Source organism: Gymnodraco acuticeps, unplaced genomic scaffold (genome assembly GCF_902827175.1).
Source record: "Gymnodraco acuticeps unplaced genomic scaffold, fGymAcu1.1, whole genome shotgun sequence".
In the NCBI taxonomy this organism is placed as follows: Eukaryota; Metazoa; Chordata; class Actinopteri; order Perciformes; family Bathydraconidae; genus Gymnodraco; species Gymnodraco acuticeps.
In genome coordinates, this window is record NW_022990822.1 from 190,085 (window position 1) to 214,262 (window position 24,178).

The 24,178-nt window shown below is 46.6% G+C and overlaps 1 protein-coding gene across 6 annotated transcripts in view; it reads left to right on the forward strand.

Moving 5' to 3' along the window:
• Window positions 1-6,179, forward strand: part of LOC117557151 (tyrosine-protein kinase Fyn) — a 109,036-nt gene extending 102,857 nt beyond the window's left edge. For all 6 annotated transcript variants that reach the window (XM_034232841.1, XM_034232840.1, XM_034232844.1 and 3 more), the window contains 4 exons: window positions 834-910; window positions 2,202-2,355; window positions 3,932-4,063; window positions 4,885-6,179. In XM_034232841.1, coding sequence (XP_034088732.1) covers window positions 834-910; window positions 2,202-2,355; window positions 3,932-4,063; window positions 4,885-5,093 — 572 coding nt within the window. In that variant the 3' untranslated portion in view covers window positions 5,094-6,179. The remainder of the gene's footprint in view (window positions 1-833; window positions 911-2,201; window positions 2,356-3,931; window positions 4,064-4,884) is intronic.
• Window positions 6,180-24,178: the final 17,999 nt, after the last annotated feature.

The window sequence follows — 24,178 nt, forward strand, 5'->3', positions numbered from 1 at the left end:
CACCCTAGCTCTTTGTCTTGCTCTGTTGACATGAAGGTTCCAGGCCAATACAACACTTTAGCTACACTCGGTCTCATTCCATATTTGCCAGTTGGGTATCTACTCGCAGCTCATGGACACAGACGGAGAGACACCTGCAGCTCTATGCAACAAAAAGGCGTAAATCCATCTCTAGAGCCAGCAGTTTGTGGGACTGGTAGAGGATCTGATCAGGGACCGATTGTGCTTTGCTACATTTCACTTCAATTTCAACGAACCTTTTTTCTGACTGAATATAGTAATTCCAAAGCCTTTGTTTCAAAGAGACTGAAAACCATTAAGGCCTTCTCAACAATCCTCCAAAACAGTGGCATTTAGAAAGCACACAACGAAGAGCTGCAGACACGCATGAAACATGGGAGAACACACACAGGGACCTTGAGGCACGTCTGGGTCCGCTCATTGACTGGAGACGAGGATGTGTTTCAAACAGCAGAGCCCCTGTGAAATCTGATGAATGTCCAAGTGTTTCTCATATCCGCCATCCTGCGTTCAGCCGCTAACTCTGACTAATTACTGGTGATGAAGTGAACAGGCAAATTACAAAGCTCCTGTCCCACATTCAGCTGGAGATAATTGCATGTGGTTGGTCATTCCTGTGGAGGGCGGGGTCCATTGGGCTGCACTGATTGGTGGATGGCTCTCTGACACACAGTGTGTGTGTGTGTGTGTGTGTGTGTGTGTGTGTGTGTGTGTGTGTGTGTGTGTGTGTGTGTGTGTGTGTGTGTGTGTGTGTGTGTGTGTGTGTGTGTGTGTGTGTGTGTGTGTGTGTGTTGTGTCTCTGTGTGCTGTAGGAAGCCTGCTGGAGTTCCTGAAGGACGGAGAAGGCCGGGGGCTGAAGCTGCCCAACCTGGTGGACATGGCCGCTCAGGTACAGCTCCGTCACACCGCTCTGCTGCGTGGAGCTGGAGTAGTGCTATCATTTCCTATCAGAAACAGAATGATCAGGTGTATTATATGTTTTTTACATGGTGACAATTATTGATAATGATTCCAATACTTTCTAAAACTAAACGTGACATATCCTTAATCTTTTATATCTGCATTAATCCCTCCCTTAATGATAGACCTAGATTTTGAGTAGGTAGTCAATCTACTTTTGACTTAAATGTCCCTCTCCCAGATGTTCTGTTTCCCTCAAATGTCCCAATGAGCTACCATGAAACACTGGGTAGAGGAGGCTTATCCCTAACACACCTGCTCTGCACACTCACCTTCACACAGATGTTGAATTGACCTGCTTCCCTGCCAGTTTATATATATATATATATCCATTCTTGAACCTTCTGGAAGTTATAAACAAAGTATTCCATATTCAGAAAAAGCAAGAAGTGGAAGAAAGGATCAGGTTGTTTATTTAAAGGGGACCTATCATGCAAAATGCACCTTTGTACGTCTTGTATACATGAATATGTGTCCCCGGTGTGTCAGGGAACTCACCAAGTGTCAGCAAACACAACCCTCTCTTTTCCTCCGTACCCAAATCTCTAAAAACGGATCTGATACAGACTGATCCAGATTTGAAAATAGTCTGACGTCAGTGACGAGGAGCTCCGCCTATATGGCCAACTCTCCACCTATCAGGGGAATGAGAGACCGCTCGAAAGCACTGGAGACGCTGTAGTTCATATGCCAGGCCTGTAAGTGGCGCTGTAGTCACAGAATCAGCCCCTGCAAAGACAGGGCTGGAAAAGAGCAAATAGAGCGAAATGAGGCATGGCTAAAATGCATGATCTGTTTGGTATTTTGAAAAAAGAACGTCACAGACATGTTTTATATAGGTATGGCCCTACAATATATATTTCAAATATAGCATGATAGGTCCACTTTAAGTAATGGTAGCAAAACGACGGTGTAAATTGTACTCAAGTAAAAGTACTAGCATCAAAGTTAAGTACTCCTTATTTAAACAGCTTATATTTGACATTATTGTATTATAATTATTGATGCATTAATGTGTTCAGTACTTCAATGTTGCACTTGGTAAAAGTGGGGTTCACTTGACTTTACTATCTACTGTGTGGCTTAACCTTTCATAATATATGATAATGTATTAGTTGAGTTATATTCTGTATTAATAATCTAAATCTAAAGTAGCTAGTAGCTAAAAACGTAGAATACATGTAGTGGAGTAAAAGAATAAAGTAGAGTGTGCTCCACAGGTGGCCGCCGGCATGGCCTACATCGAGAGGATGAACTACATCCACAGAGACCTGCGCTCCGCCAACATCCTGGTGGGAGACAACCTGGTGTGCAAGATCGCTGACTTTGGCCTGGCCCGACTCATCGAGGACAACGAATACACCGCCCGGCAAGGTGGGGCTCGTCTCACACACACACAGTGTTCATGCTCACACACACATTCACAGACCCAGGGAGCACCATAATGAAAACACGCTCTGACAAATAGCAGCTACCGTCCACAACGATGCACACATCACTCTAACTATGAGCTATGAATGACTGATGAAGAACGCTCCTGTGTGTTTGCGGACTAGAATAATAGTGTACAGGACACAGGACTGTTGGTGGTGTGACTATATTAGGAAGCAGGGGCGGACTGGGACTAAAATTCAGCCCTGGAAACTGACCCAGTCCGGCCACATGAAATGTCAAATGTTAGAAATCCGCTGTTTATTATTTAAAGTTTTACGTCTGATTTGCTCCTTTGTTCCTCGCTGTACACAGCTCCAGTTTGGGCATTGGCCTGTCATCAGATTTCATTTTTAGTTGCTGCTGTAGCGGAAGTTTAGTACAATTATTTTTGATGAAATACTCCAAATCTCTACCCTCCATAATTGCACTTGCTTCAGTTGCTTGCTACTTTTTAAGGGCGGTGATACAGTACGAACTGAAGTTGATGCGATTTGATTGGATTGTGAGGCATGACGTGAGCCTCATCTGATTGGTCAATCCCTCCATTTTTTTTCACCAAGGGAAGAACATTTCGGCTAGCCTCCTCTCGCAACAGAGAGTGCAATCTACTGTTTCACCATGACATCTAGAGGGGCGCTGTTTCACTCTTTGTAAAATACTCAATGAGAATGGGGGAGATACGGGCCGGCAGAATAATTACCGAAACTAAACTAAGTGTTTTTATTTATTTATTAAAATGATAACTACAATCCTAAATTCAGGGGAAGCCTGGCTTCCCTTGGCCTCCAGGAGAAAACGCCACTGAGTTCAAGGGATAATTCTCACCCACCTCTTGCCCTGCACTTGTATGTGCCAGTTGAGCTGGTTCTTCCACCAGCTCAACTCTGTCCCTCATCATGAACGCAGGAGGCTGGCTGTATATCTGAACTCGCGCCCTCATCATTCTCTTCATCATCTTGCACTTGTTCTAAGCTGCTGCTGATAGTGCTTGTAGCAGCGCTGCTGCCAACAAGGTCTGTCAATTTGCGACATTGATATGCTTCACCTGCGAGTGACGTCACCTTTTTTTCTCTTGCCTTCTCGGCCCCACCTTCTTCTTTTCGTTTTCTTTGATTTGTATCCATGTGTTTTCATTCTCCCTGTCTGCCGTGGCGTCTAATCCCTTCTCTTCGTGTGGCCGGTCTTTTTTCTTCTTCGTGTGTTATTATTTGACAGATAAGAACCACACAACTGCATTAGCGGCCGCTGTTGCCCTCTGTCGGCCGTCAGCGCAACTTAAATGATGACGTTAAACTATTTTTTTTAAAGGGCCGGCCGGCCGTCAACGGCCCTTGACGACCGGCCGTTCTGTGGTTCTCCAGATTCTACAGATGGCCAGTCCGCCCCTGTTAGGAAGGACTGCCAGAGTGCATCCGTGTAGACATACATGTAAATACTCTGGATGTGACAGAGTACTGCTGTGTATCTGAGAGGTCAAGAGGTCACTGAAGCTCATCTGATGTGTGCTCTCCTTCAGGGGCCAAGTTCCCCATCAAGTGGACGGCCCCCGAGGCAGCGCTCTACGGGAAGTTCACCATCAAGTCTGACGTGTGGTCCTTCGGCATCCTGCTGACGGAGCTGGCCACCAAGGGTCGGGTGCCTTACCCAGGTGAGGGGGGGGGCTTCACACTTTGGACATCTACATAAAGTGGCCTTATAAAAAGAAAACACACACAGCTATGAAAACAGAAACCCCTGCTGCTGACAGAATGTGAGCTAACATGAGAACAATGAGAGCATCTGAAATAAAGGGCTAGTCGGCTGATTTCCTTCTGGCCGTGTGACGCTAAGCAGGACACAGCAGAAATACAGAGGCAGGGTATTTGTTAAACAGGTAAAGGCTGCTCTGGTGATACGTGTGACTTTAGCTGGTATTAACACAGAACACATGTCCACAGACACTCTGTTTAAGCGACTGGCAGAGCAGACGTAGATCACGCTGCAGAGGAAGGTCTCATTCCTCCTTGTCCCCTCTCTCCACACAAGGTCTCATCAATAAAGACTGAGACAACAGGAAAGCCCCTTTGAACCCTTTCCACCACATCCAGAAACAGCATACATTTTAAATGTTTTATTTACTGGTTGAAGAAAGAAAATACAGTTGAATTTAAAATACACGGACTAATGCAAATCATAGTTTAAATAATTCATTTTTCTCAATAATTTAAATTAAATGTATTATGTCAACAAATTGACAGTTGGACCTAATATTTGTTATCTAAGCTTGATATAATTGCTGTCAACTAACGTAATACAGTTATGTGAAATCTGTAGACCTATACATTTCATTAAAGTCAACGTTTCCGTTTTTTCTGTGTGTCAAGGCGTAAATGTAACTCATAATTGGTTCAGAGGGTGTGTTTCATATGTAGAGGTGGGATATACTGATGTATTTGAGTGCACTCTCTCACCTGTGTGTTTTCTCCTCAGGCATGAATAACCGGGAGGTTCTGGAGCAGGTGGAGCGGGGCTACAGGATGCCGATCCCCCAGGACTGCCCCGTCTCCCTGCACGAGCTCATGCTGCAGTGCTGGAAGAAGGATGCCGAGGAGCGGCCCACCTTCGAGTACCTGCAGGCCTTCCTGGAGGACTACTTCACAGCCACGGAGCCTCAGTACCAGCCCGGGGACAACCTCTAGACCCGGGGACAACCTCCAGACCCGGGGACAACCTCCAGACCCGGGGACAACCTCCAGACCCGGGGACAACCTCCAGACCCGGGGAACAACCTCCAGATCCGGGTCGGAAACTGGTAGAAACTCTGGAGCCTTCCCAGCCAGCTTCCTCAGTTCCACCCACAAACTCCCCCCCCCCGTGTCTGAACTCTGCAAATGCTATAAGCAGGGAAGTTGGGGGGGTGGATGATGGACGGAGTTAACTGATAATGCAATGTATTCCATGTAAATAAGAAAGCTGGTTTTACTTTGTGTGTTTGCTTTAAGATTGTATTTTCTCCTGCACACAGCGATGAAGGAGGCGTGTGACCTGACCCTGGATCAGACTGTAGCCTTCTCCAGAGGTTCCATTGGATGCCAACATATATTTTTTTCTAATTTTCAAATTGTGTAAATAATTCAGCCCCAGATTATTTCTTTAATCTTAACTTCTTCTCAACTGCAGAGGCTTCTCAGACGAGCAGACCTCCGTCATCACTTTGAAAACAGTTGGATGAAAGATATTTCTTGGTTCTACTACAAGTGTTGTTTCTGATAGCTTGGGTTATCTTGAGAGCAGAGAATGTTTGTCAGGTGGTGTAGAGTGCTGCAGCTGGACCTGGACCGCTCTCCTCCTCCTCCTCCTCCTCCTCCTCCTCCTCCTCCTCCTCCTCCTCCTCCTCCTCCTCCTCCTCCTCCTCCTCCTCCTCCTCCTCCTCCTCCTCCTCCTCCTCCTCACTGATTCCTTCTTTCATTTGGACTATTGGACTTTATAACCCTTTCATATGAAAGTCACTTGTACTGTATGTTCAGAGGAGGCTTCAACACTTCAGAACAGAAGTCAGGATCTGAAGCCACTGAATGAAGATGAGCTGATCAGGTCTCAATGCACATGGTTTTGTTGCCATGGAAACCCCTTATTTGTTCAGTTTTACAGCTAAATGGTTTTAAGTGTCGCTTACTTTCCTTTCTTTATACTTTTTCATTTCCATTTTTAACATAACTTGTTTTGTTCATTCAGTGATTTGGCATTTGAATTTCAGAAAAGAACAATAAACCTTTTACACTGTTTCCAACACACTTCTTTAAACCGTGACATGCTGAGGAGAAACCCAGGATAATGAGGAACTGCTGCTTTCATATTGCACTTCCATAAAGTCAGGAGATTAGCCAGATACATACAGACTTGAATTGTCTGATATGCTGACTGTTTCTTCAGCATATTCAACTGCACGTGCACCCTCCTGCAGATGGAGGACAGCAGTGACCACAGACCTCCCCTAATGATTCATAACATGAACAATACTTTCTAATACAAAAAAGCATCACATCTAATGTTTGAATACAGGAATGAGCTCAGAAAGGGAGTTTTGGTCTGTGTGTTGAAGGTGGGGGGGGGGTCCGTGCAGTCTCTGATCTGTTCACACTAACATGATCCCTGTCTCTGAAAGACAGCTGCACTGGAGGAGTTCAAAAACAAATGTGACACAAGACAAATGATACATCCAAAATGAACATGCACTTATGGATTTATTTAAAAAAGAGCAACAATTCATGTTACTCAGAACTAATCAGAACACTCTTATTCAGAGCTGATAGTGAGGTGTGTGTTTATACAGTCCCCTCCAAAGCTACTGGAACAGCGAGGCCAATTGCTTTATGTTTGCTGTACACTGAAAACCATTAGGTTTGACATCAGAAGATGAAGATGAGCCAAAAGGTCAGAACTTCAGCTTTATATATAATCTATAATTATATATAATAATTATTAATATATAATATAATCTAGTCAAATGAGTGATTGTCAGTTGTGTGTTGTTAATCCTATTGTCAGTGTCTTGCAGCCCGCCTTGATACTGGCAAAAGCTGAGCTGATGAACAGCAACTGTTTATGTAGCATGGCTAATTGGACTCTGCTAATTGGACTCTGCCATTCCCTTAAAGGTCACCTATTATGCAAAATCCACTTTGGGTGTTCACTGTTTCTCAATGTCGAGTAAGGATGCTCTAGAGCCACTATTTCAAGGATGCTACGTCATCGAGTGGCGCCGAAGGACTGTTCCAATGTCCAGGATACTTGGAATTCTACCGAGCCCGGCGTCCTTCGTTGTGGGAAATTTCGAGGCTGCACATGTGCTGCACAGATTTTGGCCACTTGATGATGTCATAACGATGTTTTGGCTTGTGTAACCATTACCCCACCCCCCCCCCCACCACCTTATCACCTGAATCTCCTTGTAGGTGCCATAATGCTACTTAGCCCAAGTTCATTATTTGTATTATTATTATTTGTTTACGTCACTTTTATTTGTTTGTTGAGCACTTCCGGTAATTGTCACATGGGTGTGGTTTGTCTATTTAAGTCACCTGTTTCATGTCGAGGGCGGATGACAGAGGGTGAGCTTGTGCTGTCATTTTTTCTGTTGATCGTTTCGTCCATAGTTACCATCAGTGGCGGCTGGTGGAAAATATTTTTGGTGGGGCTGTTGTGAGTAAAACATTTTTTTTTGGGAGAAATGACCCCTTAAATTAGGACTTCTGGTGATGTGATGGCGCGTTTCCAGTGCAGCGCGGAGCTCGCTTTAAGCGTGCCGAGCCGTGCGGGGCCCGTTTTTGGTTGCGTTTCCACTTGGCCTAGTACCGGCTAGCGGGTCCTAATTCACAGTTTTTCTGACCCCATAAAATCATGGTTCTAGGGCCAGGAACAACCAGGCTGAGTCGGGCTGAGTATGCTAAACTAGAAAGAGAATCGCTGGCAAGGGGGCTACAACTACAACAAGATGAACATATTTGACCGTGATTTAATTGTAATACACGTTTCAAAATGATGCCGAAGTAACAACATACTGATACCGGTTAGTAAAAACCATGAATTAACGCTTTGACAAGTCTGGAGACAGACGGCAGGCGAAAAACCCTTTTAAAATGCGTGTTTTCTAAATGGAGCTTGGCTAAGCTAACGTTATATATGCTCCGACCATCCACACTCACAACAACGGCCTATACAGACATAAATAAACCAGCGACTGTATTCTCCATGACACAGTCTGTGGTTTGTACTTGTTTAACTTTTGTCTAGTTTCTGAACAGATCGTATCTGTCCCCGGCTGTTTGAAGAGCAAGCATGGGAAACAAAAGACAGCATTTACCTGTTTGCATCCAGCTAGCCATGCCTTTCTGGTGTACCAGCTACGCGAGAAGCCTCGTTGATACGTTTTGTCTTTTTCACGAGCTTGCTGCGACATATACAAATCTGGTTGGTCCGGTCCAAGGTCTTTAAGCAACAGTTTATCTCCCAAACTTCTCCTTTCGAAAGGATTGGAGATAGCTCTTGAACGGAATTGGGCGGGGACTCCACCTGCACATGAAGCCATCCTCATCAACTACTGCCGTACTGCGTCACCCCACCGGATACGAGTCACGAGTGTCCAAACTACTCACAGACTGGACCGGGCGCTGACATTGGCACCCGGTGATCATCAGATTTGACGACGCTGATTGGCTGAAATTTTGTTTCGGCATCATAGTTTACAGATAGCAACAGTCAGCTGCTAGTGGCTGCTGCTGCACTGGTTGAGGGCTCCTTTCTTAGCGCCCAGACGAGAGAGGGTAATGACCATAGACTGTATATATAAAGGTAATGACACATGGGCAAGGCCAGGCAGGAAACATGTGGCTTATCAGTAACTTTAGACATCGTCGTAACACAATTTTAAACGAGATTTTATTCTAGATTATACATTTTACTGATACCAATTATATAATATTTACCTTGTTTATTCAAAATAAAAATAAAATAATTTTTAAATATATTTTTTATTTGTATGTGGGAAGAGGTGGGGCGGCGCCCCTATGGGCCGGCCGCCACTGGTTACTATGTTATGATTTTGTTTATTAAATATCCTTAAAACTATCTTGCTTCACTATGGACTTTCTCTTCGAAAACGCGTCACAGTTTATAGCAGCGACGTGCAGTCAGGGGAGGCAGAGCCTCACCTGTCATACTCCAATGTAACGGAAAAACAACTAAAGAAAAACTAAATAATAATAATAATAAAATGTCTCCACTGATCTGTGTTGTAAGTGTGATTTCTCAATAACCAGGCTCCCCCCTACCTCTCCGACCTGATCCACCACTACACCCCTTCCCGCAGCCTTCGCTCATCAGAAGCGAACCTCCTCTCTATCCCCAAGAAAACCAAGCTCCGAACCTGGGGGGATAGAGCCTTCTCCATCGCTGCCCCTACCCTCTGGAACTCCCTCCCACAACACATCAGAGACTGCACTGACCCCCCCACTTTCAAAACACTGACCAAAACACACCTCTTCAGACTGGCTTTTAATCTGTGAATTATGCTGTATTGCTGTTTTAATAACTTTTAAGTGTTATTTTATCTTGTTTTAATAACTTTTAAATTCTATTTTATCATGTTTTATCACCACTGTAAAGCGTCTTTGAGCACCTGGAAAAGCGCTTTGAAATGCAATGTATTATTATTATTATTTCTGTTTGATTCCAATCGCTTTTTATAGTCAAAATCAGCTAATTTGCCGAGCTCCGCTACAACTACGGGAAGCGATGAGAAGTGAGGCAGGGACGAGCTCTGCCTCTCGTAAGCCCACAGTAACTTGCTGGAGCGCGGGCATTGATTTAGCGCGGGCACTTATTTTGTGAGCGCGCTCAAGCCAGTTACTCTGGGGTGAGGTGAGGCACAGATGAGCTCTGCCTCACCTCAAAATGCGTCACCCCACAGAAACTGGCTGGAAAGCGGGCCCTAAGCGCATGCCTGCACCATCTCACTGTATGTCACCAATGTAATGTTTGTAGATCCCTTTATTACATTTATCCTCACCATCCATAGTCTCTAAATAACTTATTTCACGTATATATGATATTTAGGCTCGCTGGTCTCATCATTCTTTCACACACAGTGACGTCACGAGCTACCCACAATGCAACGCGCGCCATATATATATATAAATACGCCATTTTCCTGGAGGTGCTAATATCCTGGAGGTGCTAATATAAACAGCTAGCTAACGTAGCCAGGCAGAGCGCACTAGGTTTTTTTTCTGAATTAACGACCGAAGAAATCGCTGCATGTCTTCGGATTACATCTCTGGACTTGAGGGGTGTGCTCTAGGTCGTTACCAGCGTAAACTAGAGCTGTGTGGGTTGTCGGATTGCCCTTACAGACTGCCTGCAGATGTATGGAAAAACGACCCTCGAAAGTGGCCTTCGGTCGATTTTGGCTGCATCTACGTCTAATTTCTGGAAACACCAGGTGAATACCCCACTTGTCACAATGATATTATCATGCCATTGCATATATGTGGTATTTTAGAGTTGACTAGATATTGATTAAGGCAATAGACTATGATATTCTGCTTGCACCTCGTGTGAAATGGCAGATACCGGAAGTACGGTGTCGCCCTCGGCCCAATACCCGTATGTGTGTGTGAAAGAATACAACGGCAATGAAAAAAGCACCAGGGGAGGCAGCCATAACCTCTGCCGCACTGAAGGGGGCGCAAGTGAGCCCACAGGTTCTTGTTGCTACTGTTATTCTACGCAGAGACGGTAGACGCAATTCACGCAAACAACAAACTAGACTTTTGAAACTAGAGGAAGATAAGGAGGACTTTTACAAAAAAGTAATAGAGATTGTTGTCCAGAAGGATAGCATGGACTTCATCTTCAAGTCAAGGTAAGACCCCAATTGTAATGAACATGGGATCTTACTAAGAAAGAACAATCCAATATTTAGATTTTGGGTATCCTTTTGTTGAACGGTGTGTTTAAAATGAATCGAAGCATCAGACTAAAAAAGCTTTTGAAAATAACCGAATATTTCGATTACGGTCAAAATATAATATTTGTAAATCTGACTCTGAAAGAGTCAGTGCCTCACCAGCCATGAACCTCACTGCACGTCACTGGTTTATAGCCAAGTTTAGCCTCTCGGCGACTCAAACGTAACTGGGGATTGAGCCGCCACACTCCTCCTAGAGCACCATTGAGTTATTTTTAACCAAATCTCTCTGGGGAGTGTGGCGAGCGTGGGGAGGGGCTCCTTATTTTCATCTAAAGCAGTGTTTCTCAAACTTTTTCATAACTGTGTTTAACTTTATTTCAGCCACCCATGTTTAGAGTCTTCTCTCCCCTGCACTCAACAATGGACTGGCCCGCATTGGGTCATTCCTGCAGGCTGGCTCTTGGGAAGAAGAGCACTCAGAATGTCATGTTCAACTTTTGTTTATTAATTAATGCTTGGATTCTAGATTGTGTCTGTTTAGATAATAAAGAATTCACCTTTTTTGTTTTCATTCTAATTGATTTTGTTACCCATCCTAAAAACTGTATATATATATTTTGGGTAAATCAAATAAATGTCCACCTTTACCTGCACGCCTAGTTTTTGCCTACCCTGGTCCTTCACAATCTTATGGCGCGTTTCCACTGCAGCGGGTAGCTCGTATTAAGCGTGCAGAGCCGTGCGGGGCCCGTTTTTGGTTGCGTTTCCACTTGGCCTAGTTTTGGCCCGGGGCTACTTTTTCACCTTTTTTCTGGCCCGACTAAATCGTGGTTCTAGGGCCAGGAACAACCAGGCTGAGTATGTTAAACTAGAAAGAGAATCGCTGGCAAGGGGGCTACAACTACAACAAGGTGAACATATTTGACCGTGATTTAATTGTAATACACGTTTCAAAATGATGCCGAAGTAACAACATGCTGATACCGGTTAGTAAAAACCATGAATTAATGCTTTGACAAGTCTGCAGACAGACGGCAGGCGAAAAACCCTTTTAAAATGCGTGTTTTCTAAATGTAGCTTGGCTAAGCTAACGTTATATATGCTCCGACCGTCCACACTCACAACAACGGCCTATACAGACGTAAATAAACCAGCGACTGTATTCGCCATGACACAGACAGTCTGTGGTTTGTACTTGTTTAACTTGTGTCTAGTTTCTGAACAGATATGAGGAGCTGTGAGCTCTGAGTGCTAAGAGCTAACGGCTGTGTTGTTTTTCTGGGGCTCTCATTGAAGATGACGTCACGGCTCCGCCTACACTGTGTTACTATAGTAACTGCCCCAGTTCCTAAACTGTAATGGAAACGCAGCATTAAAGTGAGCCGGGCCTAATAAGGCCTAACCAAACCGAGCGAGGCCTGCAGTGGAAACGCGCCATTATACCCTGGTTAACCCCCAAAACACACCAGGAGCGTCTGCGCCGCGTTACGTTGCGGCTGCGCCACGCTGCGACCTCCTCCTGCGACAACACACACCAGACGTGTTTCAAAACGTTGCGGAAGCGGAGCGTCGTGTGTGCAGCCTCGCAGTTGTTGTTGATTTTGGAATATTTCCTGGACATTTGTACTTCTACAAGTAAGTAGGCTATACGTAGTTAAATGGTTTATGTTTGTGTCTGTTTAAATCGTGTTTATTGTTGTTATTTCCTATTTTGTTGTGTTGTAGACTACAGACACAGTTAATAATAATTGTAATACTCCAGTTATAAACGACATGAATCAAAGATGTGTTGCTATATTTTAGTGGTAAAAAAATATGCATTCATCATCATAATTATTCTATATATTGTAGTGCCGTGAAAAGAGAGTCGGAGGCGGTGTATTAAGAATGGAGTTCCAATCTTTATTATCCATTACTTTCAGAGAGGTTAACACATGCACTGCTCTGCCTGATGAGCTAGCAGGAATGGCAGCTAAAGCTACAGGTGTTCCCCACTAAAGGGTCCGTGTGGCAACACAATAAGCAAGGTGAATTATGTCCAATAACGTGTCACCACACAAGCCCCCCCAGAATTCACACATAAACAAAATCAGCATGGCGGGGAGGAACGACACGCCGACCCCCACGACTCCTGAGCACGGGAGTCGGAAAAGTGATTCCCGCCTGTGCGGCCCCCGGAAGGGGAGGGACCGGAACAACAGGTCTTAAATCCGTGACAGGGGACGAGGCCGGGGGGCGGCCCCGTCGCGGAGGTCGAGCCAGCACCACAGGCTGGTCCAAGTCCAGGTGAGCAGCCTTCACCCGGTCCACCGAGACGTGCTCGGCCTTGCCACCCAGGTCGACCACCAGGTGCTTGTCCCCGTGCTCCAAGACCCGGAAAGGCCCATCATAAGGGGGCTGCAGGGGGCCTCTGTGCGCATCGTGCCGGATGAACACGTGCTCCGCCAAGCGGAGCTCTGCGGGAACCTGGGACACCTGAGTACCGTGCTGAGTAGTAGGGATCGGAACAAAGGCCTCAGCGGCGTCACGCAGGAAAGCCCGCTGGGCCGACGCCGACCAGGGAGCCGATGCATTTGGGAGGAAATCCCCCGGAACTCTCAGCGGCTGACCGTAGACCATCTCCGCTGTAGAACACTGCAGATCTTCCTTAGGTGCGGTCCTCAGGCCCAGCATCACCCAGGGCAGCTTGTCGACCCAGTTACCGTCCGTAAGGCCGGCCTTGAGGGCCGCCTTCATGGAGCGATGAAAGCGCTCGCAGAGACCGTTAGCCTGAGGGTGGTAAGCGGTAGTCCTGTGCAGCTTAACCCCCAAACCGCCTGCCACAGCGTTCCAGAGCTCGGACGTGAACTGAGAGCCCCTGTCTGAGGAAATGTCTGACGGGGTGCCAAAACGACACACCCACGTTGCAATGAAGGCCCGGGCAACGTCTGCGGCTGATGTCGAAACGAGCGGAACCGCCTCCGGCCAACGGGTCGTCCTGTCCACCATGGTGAGGAGGTAGGAAAACCCCTGAGAGGAAGGCAACGGACCAACCAGGTCAATGTTGACGTGATCAAACCTCCTCTCAGGCACCAGGAAACGCTCCAACGGGGCCTTCGTGTGGCGGTGCACCTTAGCGCGTTGACAAGCCACGCACTCCCTGGCCCAAGTCCTCACGTCCCTTTTCAGTCCTTGCCAAACGAACTTCGCCGCTACCAAACGGACCGAAGGTTTAACGCCGGGGTGTGACAGGCCGTGCACAGCCTCGAACACAGGACGCCTCCAGCTGGCAGGGACGACAGGCCGCGCCAGGCCCGTAGAGACGTCACACAGGAGAGTAATGCCCGCGTCGCCGAACACCACGTCCTCCAAGCGCAGCCCCGCGCTCTCCACCTTCAGGGCCTGGACGCCGGGATCTGTGACCTGGTCTGCCGCCATGCGAGTATAGTCCAGGCCCAACTGGACGGCACCGATGACGACCCTGGAGAGGCAATTAGCAACCAGGTTCGACTTGCCAGCCACGTGCTTAATGTCCGTAGTGAACTCCGATATGTAGGACAGCTGCCGCTGCTGACGTGCCGACCAAGGCTCCGCCACTTTTGACATGGCAAAGGTGAGCGGCTTGTGGTCGACAAACGCCGTAAATTCACGGCCTTCCAGCATGAAACGGAAGTGCCGCACGGCCAAATAAAGTCCGAGGAGCTCCCGGTCAAAGGCGCTGTATTTGCGTTCTCTAGGCGTCAGCTGGCGGCTGAAAAAGGCGAGCGGCTGCCAAGCGCCCTCCACCCACTGCTCGTGCACTGCGCCGACCGCGTAGTCTGACGCGTCCGTGGTGATGGAGATGGGAGCCGTAGATGATGGGTGTGCCAGCAAAGCCGCCTGAGCCAACGCGGGTCTTGACCTCAGCAAAAGCGCCGTCCGCCTCTGCTGTCCAGTCGATCTCCTGGACGGGGGTCTTGCCTTTCAACGCTTCATACAGCGGGCCGCATGATGTGTGCGGCCCGGGCGATGAAACGGTGGTAGAAAGTCACCATCCCCAGAAACTCACGGAGCGACCGGGCTGTGAGCGGGCGAGGAAACGCCGCAACAGCCTCCACCTTCGCTGGCAGAGGTGTCGCACCGCCCTTGGTGACGCGGTGCCCCAGGAAATCGATGTCCGACACCCCGAACTGGCACTTTGCAGGATTGATGATTAATCCGTGTTCGTTGAGCCGTGTGAAAAGGGCTCGGAGGTGGGACAGGTGCTCCTGCACTGAAGCGCTGGCGACGAGTATGTCGTCGAGGTAAACAAACACAAACGGCAGGTCCCGCAGCACCGAATCCATCAGGCGCTGGAACGTCTGAGCGGCATTCTTGAGTCCAAAAGGCATCCGCAGGAACTCAAAAAGTCCAAAAGGCGTTATCACTGCTGTCTTGGGAATGTCCAGGGGGTGCATGGGCACCTGGTGGTATCCACGCACCAGGTCCACCTTGGAAAACACCCCCGTACCGGCCAGATGCGCCGAAAAGTCCTGAATGTGCGGCACCGGATAGCGGTCAGGCGTAGTGGCGTCGTTGAGTCGGCGGTAATCCCCGCACGGGCGGAACCCGCCTGTTCGATTTGGGAATGACGTGCAGGGGGGAAGCCCAAGGACTGTCGGAGCGGCGGACAATGCCCAGGCGCTCCATGGTTGCAAACTCCGCCCTCGCTACAGCCAGCTTAGAAGGGTTCAACCGCCGGGCCCTGGCGTAGACAGGAGGCCCTCCGGTAGTGACGTGGTGTTCCACGCCATGCTTAGTGGTAAGCGCAGAGAAGGTGGGTAGCGACAGGTCTGGAAACTCGGCCAACAGTCTGAGAAACGTGTCTGCACCTGACAGCGAGCCTGACAGCCCGTCGTACGCTGCGCTGCCAAGTGTGCACACGAGGGAAGAAAACGTTAAGGCATCAACCAAACGCCTATTCTTAACGTCCACTAAGAGTCCATGAGCACACAAAAAATCCGCTCCGAGGAGGGGAAAAGTAATGTCCGCTGTCACAAAATCCCAGCTGAAACGCTGTCCTCCGATGCACAAACACATAGGCCTCACGCCGTACGTGCGAATGGGACTGCCGTTAGCCGTCGTCAATCGCGGTCCGTGCCCCCCACGGGCGACGTCTTCACTCGACGCTGGAACTACGCTCCGTTGAGCGCCCGTGTCACACAGAAACAGGCTCCCCGAAACGCTGTCGCTGACGAAGAGGAGCCTGCACGTGCCGCCGACGCTCAGAGCCACTACTGAGCGCCGGCCCCTCCGTTTCCCGGGGGTTTGTAGCTGCACGGAGCGATGCATCTCTTCGCCCTTGTCCCGAAACGTGCGTGGTAAACGCACTCTCCGGCGTCTCCACGCCGGCTAGCCACAGCCGTGTCCGGCCTCCGCCACGCTTTCTTGACTGCCGGTGGGCCGCTGAGCGTCGCGGCTAACGTCTCTGCCCCGGGCTGTTGCGTAGCCAGGAAAAAACGATCCGCTTCCTCAGCCAAAGCACGGGGCTCCGTGACAGGCGTGTTGGCCAGCGCCGTCTGTACCCGGGGAGGCAAGTGACGCAGGAAAATCTCCGTGAATAAAATACGGGGATCTTCCCCCCCTAGCAGATTTAGCATTTTCTCCATTAGCTGGGATGGCTTGCTGTCTCCTAGGCCTTGAATGTCAAGTATCTGGCGGGCCCTCTCCTTAGCAGATAAGCTAAATGTCTTAAGGAGAAGGGCCTTAATCGCCTCATATTTGCCATGATGTGGGGGGGCTGCGATGAATCCCACCAACCTGGACGACGTGGAGCTCCCCAGCGCTGCTACCACATGGTAGTATTTTAGGTCCCCGTCATGGACCTGTCGGCAGGCGAAATGTGCCTCCACGTGTGCGAACCATGCCTCCGCGGTGTGCTCCCAGAATTCCGGCAGCTTTATGAAAACATCGCGCTCAGCCATGTTCGTTAATTTTCCGGAAACTTTCTCGGAAAAGTCAGGGTCACCACTGTAGTGCCGTGAAAAGAGAGTCGGAGGCGGTGTATTAAGAATGGAGTTCCAATCTTTATTATCCATTACTTTCAGAGAGGTTAACACATGCACTGCTCTGCCTGATGAGCTAGCAGGAATGGCAGCTAAAGCTACAGGTGTTCCCCACTAAAGGGTCCGTGTGGCAACACAATAAGCAAGGTGAATTATGTCCAATAACGTGTCACCACAATATATATAATTTACAGTGCCTGTAAACCGGAGGAGAACGCTGGCATGTATTCTCCTACTTGAAAGACTACGGGGGGATGGGGGGAGGAGTTTACCTTACGGCTGCGCCGCGGCAAAAATAGGATTCATCCTAATTTTAGAGAAGCGCTGCGCCGAGCCGCTTCTGGGACACGTCTGAGCCGTAACGCGGCGCGTGTGGTGTAATAGCACCCATTGACTAGAGTGGCCGCGATCCTTACGGGCGCCGCCGTAACGCGACGCAGACGCTCCTGGTGTGTTTTGGGGGTCAGGCTCCTTTCTGTCAATGCATTTTGACATCATTAGTATTTTAAATTTCAAAACAAATCTGAGTGCTGAAACTAGTAACTTTGGACTAGTTTAGTTTTTCACCCTCTTTCCCTTGAACTAATTTATACGGGAGAGTGCATTTACGTAGTCACGTTGTGCCTCTCTGCGTATACTTTGACTTTCTGTCTCTTTGGAGAGTGCTAGTACGTTGGATACGTTGGGCTTTTTCACTGTTGTCCCTCTTCACTAGAATCCCATGTCCCCTCTTTATAATTTGGGTCTTCATAATTTCCACCCTATTCTAAGGGGAAGCATGATGGTGCCTTTTCATTTCAATTTCTGGCTTTGTGTTTCTTCAACTCTTACTCGTTTAATATTTAGGAGAGTGCATTTACGTAGTCACGTTGTGCCTCTCTTCCTCTGTTTCTGGCTGTTCTTTTCATACCCTTGTTTCTCTGAGAAGAGAAGAAATTATATTCTAAAAGGAGCTGACACATGGTGTCTCTTCACTTGTACACTTGAGGGGTCAGAGTTCATATGGTGAGGGATTCCATGAGCGATATGCGCCGGCCTGTGCCTTTACCTTGGACTTCTAATAGAACTGCTCAGGTCTTGATAGATTGAGTGGGGAAGTTCATGAGATCTTTCTAGAGGGTTATCAAGAATAACTTTTATCCAATGACCTTTTCCCTCTCTGTCTGTCTGTGTATTCTCTTGTTCCGATTAACCCAGCCAAATCTTTGTTCTTGTTTTGTATCTATATCTACGCCGGGATCCGGAGTCGAGGCTGATCCTCTTGCTGTAGTCCTGTGTCTTGGATCCTCTATCCTGAGTTCTGGATTAAGTCTTGGACTTCGGGTCGTGGCTGAACCTGTCTCTGCGGTCCTGCCTTGGGTCTCGCCATGCTGCTTCCGTGATGGCTTCCACAGGATTGTAGCTGACATCCTCGTGGATAAATCTTCTTATTACAGACACATGCATTTCCTAACATTCGGTCTATATGCTGTAAAATGTATTATCTCTTGGATTTACACACGGCATCTATTGCACGTCTGTCCGTCCTGGGACAGGGATCCCTCCTCTGTTGCTCTCCCTGAGGTTTCTCCCATGTTCCCCTTAAAGGCCCTGTCACACTGTCCCGAAATTGACACCCGATGGACACACGATAAAGGAAATGTTCAAATTCGGCTGTGATCGTAGCAACATCGGGCCATTCGTGAGGGCATCTAAGCCATCGTATGACCGCCGGTGGAGTTTCTCAGGCTCCGGCAGCAACTTCGTGAGCGGCAACTTCGTAAGGCACTCGTGAGGGCATCTTGTCAAATCGTGTCATCTTCGTGTTATCATCGGTGCATTCACCCTCACTCTGATCGGGGCGAATGCCCGATGGCACCGATGATAACAAGATGCCCTCACGATGGCCTTACGAAGGGGCAAAATTGACACACGAATTCAACACGAAAATGAAACCTTCGCAAGGTCCTTCGGCAATTTTTTGGCATGCCAAAGATTTTGCCACCGCTCGAAGTTGCTGCCGGAGCCTGAGAAACTCCACCAGCGGTCATACGAAGGCTTAAGATGCCCTCACGAATGGCCCGATGTTGTTACGATCACAGCCGAATTTGAACATTTCCTTTATCGTGTGTCCATCGGGTTGTTTTATTGCACAACAAAATCATGTAAATATATTATGTAAATAACCCAATTTGTGTTCTGTGAAACTAAAAAGGATATAATATATTATTTTGAAGGACAGTTGACAGGAAGTTGTTGTTGTTATGGAAACAACATTACGGAGAAAACGTAATATTTTCTACATATAACAACAGATAAAGTAAAGAACAAAGTCTGAAGATATCAGTACAGTATCATAGTACTGTAACATAATTGTTTTTGGTACTTTCATTGCAGTTGTATGTCTTAAATGTAATGTAAATGTTGCCTTTGTGTGTGGTTCGGGGCCATCTTCGTGCGAAATTCACAATTCCATATGCGTGTGTCCATCGGGACAGTGTGACAGGGCCTTAAACTGTGGGTTTTCTCTGGAAGTGTTTCCTTGTACGATGTGAGGGTCTAAGGATAGAGGGTGTCGTTTTTCTCATACTGATATTCTGAACAATCTGTGCTGTTGTATTTGCTGTAAAGTGTCTCTACTGTAAGCTATGTTTATTTTATGTACAGCACTTTGGCTCGACCAAAAATCGTTTATAAATGTGCCATATAAATAAAACTTGATTTGATTTAGTATATCAAAGGTGATGTTCCTTTTTTGGTTGGCAGATCCATTTGATACAGAATATTTCCCAGAGGACATCAGTGACTGTGAATGTCAAGAAAAAGCAACTATTTCACATCTAGCCTTGACATTTGTTTTTAGATATGTATGGTCCCCCCCTCCAGAAGCAGGTGACAATGTGTCTACTTTATTGTGCCGATGTTCCTGTTGGATATGGTGATACCAGGGCACACGATTAGCCCCTGGTATCCCATCAGACAGGCCCACCTTAGTTGATCCTTCAGGTCTACTGTAGTTGCACAAATGTCTTGGCAATTTAAAAAAGAAAATACCGTAACCCAGTGACATGAGCCAGCGGGGTCAGAGGCACTTGCTGTCAGAAGATTGTAGTATTTACATCATTACAGGCACTCTGGACTATCTTTTTCTTCCATAACACAAACATTTGTATCTTTCTAGAAATATTTATTTATCCTATAACTTTGTTTTTGTTGCAGTGGAAAAAGATATGCATTCTGTGTCCTTGAGAAATGATTGATCAAGCTTGCTATTCAAACGGATGATTTGGAAACAAATCACAAGTTTAATTTGTATTCATAAAAACACAATAGGATACATATTAATACTTGTGCGTTTTATTGTGTGCCATCAGTTATTTCCCAGTGAGTTAGCTCCCTCCTCCTGAAGCCTTCCCTCCTCACATTATGGATGGTCTCGTGGTCTCCAGACATCACCAGCTCTATCACTTTGAGGAAGTCACTCCTGTGTGTCACCTATAGAGAACAGCTCGGAGGATCTATAGAGAGCAGGTAGGTTTTATTTCAACTATTGTAGTATTGACTATCCAGATGAACATTATTCATCGGCATTAATAATCCAGATGATTTATAATGCACTGTGGAAGGGTGAAGGCTTCAATAAAACATCCATTGTCCAGAGAGCTGTAGGACTTCTGTGTGATCTATCAGTTTAGTGTTATTGTGTTTCACAGGACATATCTCCATCTCTTCAGGTCAGCCGTCAGCTGAATGTCTCACTTTCACTTTGGAGCTAAATAAAGTTCGAGCTTAAACATAGTTGAACAAAAACGCTCTGAAAGTGATGACACATTAGTTGTACGAACCAAGCGGCTAAACGGTTGGTTCGATGACCTCTGATTTACAACCATTAGTAAATAAAATACAAAATAAATATCCACACTGAAATAATGTTGACTTTAATTAAATGTATCATGTTAACAGATTTCACATATACAGTACATTTCACTTTTTTCAGTGAACATTAAAAAATCATTTTCATCTGTAATGTTTTTGTATACTGTCTTGACTTTTTAAATGTAGTCATTTTGGTGATACTTTCACCAAAGTGTCTCCAAGTAGTTCATAATAACCTTATAAAGGCTTAATGGCTCCAATGTTCTAAAGAGGTAACAGCTGTACTCTGCTTCAACAGTGTTTGTCCTCACCTCTCTAATGGCTTTATTGCAGGTATTAGTATGTGAGCTATTGAGCGGCGCTGAATGCAGCATGGAGGGGGCCGGCTCCACTGTGCTCGTCACCTTCCAGAGGGTCTACTACCCTCTGCTCTGCGTCGTGGGCATCCCAGGTCTCTATCTTCTTCTTGTTCCAGGCACAAGTGAATCAATCACTTTAGCTCACTGTGTCCTGCAGGCAGTAACCAGGCACATTGACCCACTGCCCTCACAGCATCCACATCTTATTCTATAAGTGACTAACAGTGATGACAAGTAACTAAGTATTTACTCCATTTGGAGTTTTTGTACTTTCCTTGAGTATTTATATGTTTTGCTACTTCGCACTTCTACTCTACTACAATTCAGAGTTACATCGTGTACTTTATGTACATGTACTTTACAAATCTGGATGAATGATGTGAAATATAACCAAGTGTTAAATCAGACTGTAGTTCCACCTGGAGTAAATCCACAAGCTACCCTGCAGTATACAAAGTCATTCAAACTAGCTGCACCTTTACCAGCTTTGAGAACACTTTCATGATCAATCATTATAAAACATATCATATATATTATTCTGAAATGGTCCAATCTGCACAACGACTACTTTTCACTGTCGCTACTTTCACTATATTTTGATGAGAATACTTTCCTACTTTTACTTGAGGAACATTTTGAATGCAGGACTTTTACTGTGACAGAGTATTCCTACACTCTGGTACTTTATATAAGTACACCTCCCACCTCTGGTTACTAACATAACTGCAAAATCTACAGTCTGTTAAAGAATAGTCCTGTGATTTGGGATACACATTGGCATTCAACACCACAGTCAGATAAGGTTCACTTCTGTGTGTTCAAATACAGGTAGGCCTAGGGAATGTGTAGCCTAGCTTAGCTCAAAGACTGGAATAAGGGGGAAAGGGTTACAAAATAAACATGCAGTTTACAAAAGTTACACATTTTATAATATGTATACAACATGTCAAACTTAGAAATATAAGCTCAAAATATGACCTTATGGCTTTTTTGAAAGACTAGTGATAGGCTTGCAAACAATGGTCACAACATATTGGCGACTTGGGTGTATGGGTGACCAGCATGCTACACACATATTTGACAGCTTCTGAGTTTTTAGAAAAATGTTCGCTGAACCAGGATAAAAGTTCTGACAAGCCCCAATATGTACCAACATTGATTATTACTGAATTATTAAGCATACATTGGTTGTAACTTAAAAGTTGGACCAGCCAGGAAAATATAATAATCTTTGTGTCTCCCAGCAAACCTCTTCACATTCTACATGATCTGCTTCCGTAAGTGCGGGATGTCAGACACGGCCATCATTTATCTGAGCTGCCTGGCCATCATGGACACCTTCTACCTGGTGTGGGTGATCCTTGTAGACCTGACCCTCACCTTCTGGCTGCTGCAGCCCTTCTGGAACTCCAATCCCTGGTGTTCCATCCTGGGAGTGCTGCAATATGGATCCCTCTACAGCTCCTCCTGGATCGTGGTGGTGTTCACCATCGAGCGCTACCTTGTTCTCCGCAGCACAGCGGCCAAGCAGCACTTCTCCCAGGCCCAGGTCACTAAACTCACATGTGTGGCGATCGTCCTGGTGTCCCATGTTGTGTCTGTGCCGCTGGGCTGGATCAACATCGTCTCACCTGTCAACATTACTGTGGACGGACACAATGTGACACTGCCCCGGTGTCGCTACCGCGACCAGGCCTACTCTACGTATATAGTGTGGATAACTACCTTCCTCTCAGGGGGAATCCCCATCGTGTTGGTCATCATCTTTAACTACCTCATCGGCTACCATCTGTGCCGCGCCAGCAACCTCTTCACCAAGGAGGAGCGTCGTGTGATGCATGGGCGGAGCACCAGGGGCATGTTGAGGAGGACCATCCTGCTCCTGGGCACCGTCTCCGTCACCTTTGTCGTCCTCAGCCTGCCCCGCTTTGTCACATACTGCATCCTGAGGACCAAGTACAACAATGAGAACTTCAACAGGAACGACTACAACATCCCCATCAATGTGGCCGGAGACCTGGCCAACATGCTGCAGAACCTTAACTCCACCACCAACTTCCTGCTCTACTGCATGGTGAGCCGCTGCTTCCGCCGGGAGCTGCTCCAAGTGGCCAGCTGTAAGGCTAAGGCCCGTGATCTGGGCTCTGTTCTCACCCACACCACCATGAGGGTCTTCTCTGTGGCCAATCATAAGGCCTTGCCATCCGCTGACCCTGTGACTGTGGTGCTGACCAATCTCAAACTGACGGAGTAGAACCCATCTGGAAGATTGGACAAGAATAAGACTTTCAAAAATGTAATCCTTTAAACATTAATGTTCCTTCATGACTTTTTAAATAGAAATTTGACAAAAAAAATCTCACAAAAGCCCACTTACCAAAATTGTTCAGGGATTCCAACTAAATGTATATGACCTTTCGATGTTAAGCTATCCCCACAAAAGCTGTGATGATACTAATACTGAAAAGTGATGGTATGTGATTAAATACCTTTTCAACTATTGATCGTCCCATCAGCCTCAGCTGTACTTTGTATTGCGTGTTAATAAATGCTAGCAACATTGGTAAACATTTGACCTGCTAAACATCGGGATGTTTGTATTGACATTTTGAGTATGTTAGCATTATAACATTAGCATGAAACACTAACTACCACCTCACGGTAGATTTGTCTTGTCAAACATATGAAATAAACTAATGATGAATGTGGATGAACTATTGTAACAATGTATGTGAATAAGTTGCCATAGGGTTATTCTGCAGGTGATTGTAGATTCTGAGTGGTCCAGGTCATAGGTAGTTGTAAAAGGACATCTGCTTTGAAACCTCAAAATGTTCGCTCATCACAAACAGTCACATCTCATGAAATATTAATATTGCTGCAGTGCTATTCATCTACCTGTCAAGTCAACTGCTTATTTGTTGACACATTGTAATGTACTACTTCAAGACTTATACGTGCTCTTTACTAAGGGTGGGATCAAATAGAACGAGTGAAAGCTGAATAGCCACAGGAGGCTCACCTTGCTGAAGAACCCATCAGGCGGTTGCAGTCTTAATGCCCCGCATTATTTGCATAAATGGGTCACGACACTTCCC